This window comes from Hyperoodon ampullatus, assembly GCF_949752795.1.
Source record: "Hyperoodon ampullatus genome assembly, chromosome: 5".
NCBI classification, from domain to species: Eukaryota; Metazoa; Chordata; class Mammalia; order Artiodactyla; family Ziphiidae; genus Hyperoodon; species Hyperoodon ampullatus.
The window spans coordinates 143,065,399-143,069,276 of NC_136918.1; the positions used below are offsets into that span (position 1 = coordinate 143,065,399).

The 3,878-nt window shown below is 50.2% G+C and overlaps 1 protein-coding gene across 1 annotated transcript in view; it reads left to right on the forward strand.

The window, feature by feature from the left end:
* Window positions 1–325, forward strand: part of ABCG1 (ATP binding cassette subfamily G member 1) — a gene marked incomplete at its 3' end in the record, with an annotated part of 51,457 nt that extends 51,132 nt beyond the window's left edge. Inside the window, exon 10 of the mRNA XM_079705301.1 lies at window positions 97–325. Coding sequence (XP_079561427.1) covers window positions 97–325 — 229 coding nt within the window. The remainder of the gene's footprint in view (window positions 1–96) is intronic.
* Between the last annotated feature and the right edge of the window lie 3,553 nt (window positions 326–3,878).

The following is a 3,878-nucleotide window of genomic DNA, read 5'->3' on the forward strand; positions in this document are numbered from 1 at the left end:
GGGGGGATGGTGGTGGGACCTTACCCTCCACAGACGTGGGCAGAGGCAGGGGTGAGGGCTCCTGAGCCCTCCTCACGCTGGCACTTCCTTCCTCAGATATGGGTTCGAAGGGGTCATCCTCTCCATCTATGGCCTCGACCGGGAGGACCTGCACTGTGACATCGACGAAACGTGCCACTTCCAGAAGTCGAAAGCCATTCTCAGAGAGCTGGACGTGGAGAACGCCAAGCTCTACCTGGACTTCATCGTCCTGGGGATTTTCTTCATCTCCCTGCGTCTCATTGCCTACTTTGTGCTGAGATACAAAATCCGGGCAGAGAGGTAAAGCACTGGAAAGCCAGAGAGGAAAATTGGACACAGTGGCCAAGGGCCACTTGCAGAACCTGCGGCAAGCCCGGGCCCGAGGACGCAGACACTCCTGTGACCCAACCCCTGGGACCAGGTTTGGTTGTTGGGCGTCCAGTGCTGGACATCACCGCCCCGCTGGGTTGGGCCTTCTCTCCATCACCCTTTCTAGCTGTAACTAAGAAGAAGATGTAGAAAGGTTTTTTTTCCATGTGCAGGATTTTAAAATACCATCCCTGAGGCAGAATTTAAAACTGCAACAAAGCTGGTGACGAGAGGGTTCCTCGGCAAAATTCTTCCTTCTGACCAGGGAGCTCTGGTCCTGGACGGGGATTTCAGGCAGCTTCCTGGGGGTCCCTGTGCAGTCAGACGTCCAGGGGCAGAAAGGGGAAGCCAGGAGCAATTCCATTCTGTGACTGGTGTTTTCGTAGTTTCACCTTTCTACGGTTTGTCTCTTTTTCCAATGAGGTCATTTTCCAAGCCAAAAGTCGATAAATTTCATTCATTTCCAGAAACTGTACCTTTTTAGTACTTGGTGAAGAAAATTATTCAGGGTAAATATACTTTGTTTAGAGATGAGAGGGGTTTGACTTGATCGCTGAGCTGGTCTCATTTACAGACAGAACTTGGGAAAGACGCAGAAGCCGGCTCCAGGTTGAAGGGTGACCTTGGAACCGTACGCACTAAGCCGTGTGGAAATCTTTTAAAGTTACACAGAAAGTTGTAAGGTGAAATTGGCCATCTCTTTCAAAGTCTTTTATTTTCCCCGTGCTTCTTATTTTAAGCAAAATATATTGGGTTCTTTTTCTTCCTAACTTTCCAAGCACCTTAATTTTGCCTAAAAAAAAAATTCTAGAAAATCAATCCTGTTGATTTTTTACAAACATTTCTCTTCCCTGACATATCACGTCAACTACCTCCACTGAACCTGGGGAAGCTGGGCTTAGAGAAACTCCAGGTGTGAACGTTGTGGTAACTGCAGGTGTAGCCCGCAAAAGATGCGCTAACTGCACAGGAGGGAAGATGCTGAGATTTCCTGAGAATCCAAGGCCTTTGCCAGAAACTGGCGAAGACTTAGTGTGGCCAAGCCGTCTGGAACTCCATCAGGTCATGCACTGAGGGCCGTGGGAGATTCCGTCTCCCACATCTGATTTCCATGGCATCTCAGCGGCACCTTCACCTTCTCAGCGCCGGGCTAGCATAGTCTTTCCAGAACAGAAACTCCTTTCCAGTGATGCAGTCACATAAGTAAAATCCCTCTAGCACAGGAGCAGTGGGCACATCTGCAGGGTAAACGGCCTTTGAATTCATGGCGGGCGCCTGTGTGCTTGTTGGTGGCAGTATGACCCCAGTGTGGAAGGGGACTCTGGCCAAAAGAAGGTCCTCGGAAGGAAAACGGAATCGCTTTCCCCTTCTAGAATGCCGTGAACCTGGAATCAGGGTCTCCTAATGAAAGACTGTATTTTTTGTGGACAGATTCATTCATCTCCCCGAGCCTCAGTTTCCCCACCTGTAAAGAGCAGCACGAGATCGTCCTCAAGGTCATGTTCAGCTCTGAAAGGTTCTGAGATTCCTAGGTTGTGTTCCAGAACTTTTATTTCCTATTTAAGAGAATGAGAAAGGTGCAAATTTTACTCACACATGGATTTGATTTGCAAGTGCTTAGAGGCCTCTTTTTCACTCTTAGATCCCTTTTTAGTAAACAGTTGAGGTATTTTAAATGTAATTTTACGTTTGCCTGTTTTACACCAATGTGGCGTTGCCTTCCAGATTAAGTTACTTAACCAGGGTCAAACTTAGCCTTTATAAAAAGTCTTTATTCAGTTTCAAGATAGACCTGCCTGTACGAATGTCACATGTAGGAAGACATACATGGGAACAGCCTGGTGAAATAGAGTTGGGAAGAGGAAAAGTTCTGGACCATGCCTCAGAATTACATCACTGAGGCCAGTGTTGAAAGATTTTTCCCTCCAGGTGAGTCCTTCCAGTCGTGGGTCTGTGAGCCCAAGAAGGACACGCACACGGGTATTTTTTAAAGGATGCTCCCTGGAGTGCAGTGAGTACACTGAGGTCACCACCGCAGGATAATCTGATTAGGAGGACCTGAGGCCGGGTCCAGTGAGGAGGTCGACCTAGGGAGCTGCCTTCATCAGTCTTCAAGTGTCAGCAATGCCCCTTGCTCCAGCTTTCTCATCCTAAACCCTCGGCAGCATAGACCCAGGCGCTGCAGTTTGGATCTCCAGATGCTTCCCCTCTGCTTTTTGCCGTAGGGAAGAGTGATAAAACACCTTATTGCAATGGCCCAAGAAAACATGCAAGTAACTTGTTGATTTTATTTTTCTAAGTAGGTGTCGTTAAGAAGTGGGGGGGGGCGGGTGACGTGCTGTCTTTCATACACTGGAATTTAAACCAGGCCAACTTCCCAAATCCACTTCTTTTAAGTAATTTCTGAATGTAATGACTCAGATCTTCCTTCCGTCTGATTGCGCTTCTTCGTTTAGAAGGGAGGAGGAAACATCAGATGAACGATGTGCAGCCTTTGCAGTTGTTAGTAGAGATGGAAGCGGAAGTCCAAAGAACATCACTGTTACATGGAACTGGGGAGAAGAAGGGCCTCCGCTGGGTTCTAGTGCCCGCTCCGCGGAGGCGTCAGGGCCTGGGCCTGCTGACCAGCCCTGTCTCGGGAGCCGTGCACCTCTGTCCACGTTCATAGCATTTTGTGCCTCCGTTTCTTCTACCCTTGCTGGGTATCAGCTCGAGAATTAACTGCTTCAAAAGCTCCTGTGTGGGTGACATGGGAAGGAAAGAAATCAGGTAAACATTGTACACAGAAGATGCTGGAATCTGATTAAGTCACCTTGTGGGGAGGGGCTTCAGAACCAAGAAATAGGACTTAAGCTTTTAGGTAACAACTCATGCTGGAGACCCACAAAAAGGTCATTTTCCCACCTGAGAAAGGCACTGCCAGGAGGTCAGGGGCAGGCTGAATCCATGGGGTAGAAAGCCCTCCAGTGGGTTCACTGGGGAGAGAACAGCTTGGGCCTCAGTGTCCCGAGCATCCTTCCTTGCCGGGTGGCCCGGGAGCTGGCTGGATGCCTTACCAACGCCTCTGTTCACTTACTCAGCAGACGTGTGTTGACCCATCCCTGCGTGCTTGATGTGGCCCAGGCACAGGGGCTTGGAGCTCAGAGCGGGCTCACCCTCCAGTGCTGGCAGGCCGGAGGGGATCTTGTTCTGCAGACGCAGGGTGCCGAGGCTGGAGAGGGTCCGTGAGGCCCCGGGTCCAGGGCCGGGAATGGGCCCAAGTCTGACCCCAAATTCTCTGTGTTTTGTTTTGCCGTATTGCCTCCTGTTCATAGTGTGCAAACATACCTGAAAACGCTTTGCAAGGTCTGAAGTGCAATACTAGGTTAGCTCTGGACTTGCTGTCACCAAACGGACAGCTGAGATGGGGGGTGGCCTGCGCCCCTTTCCTCAGTTGCCTGGTGGAGGGGTGTCCCGAGCTGGCCTGGGGGCCCAGCTTCTTACCCCCC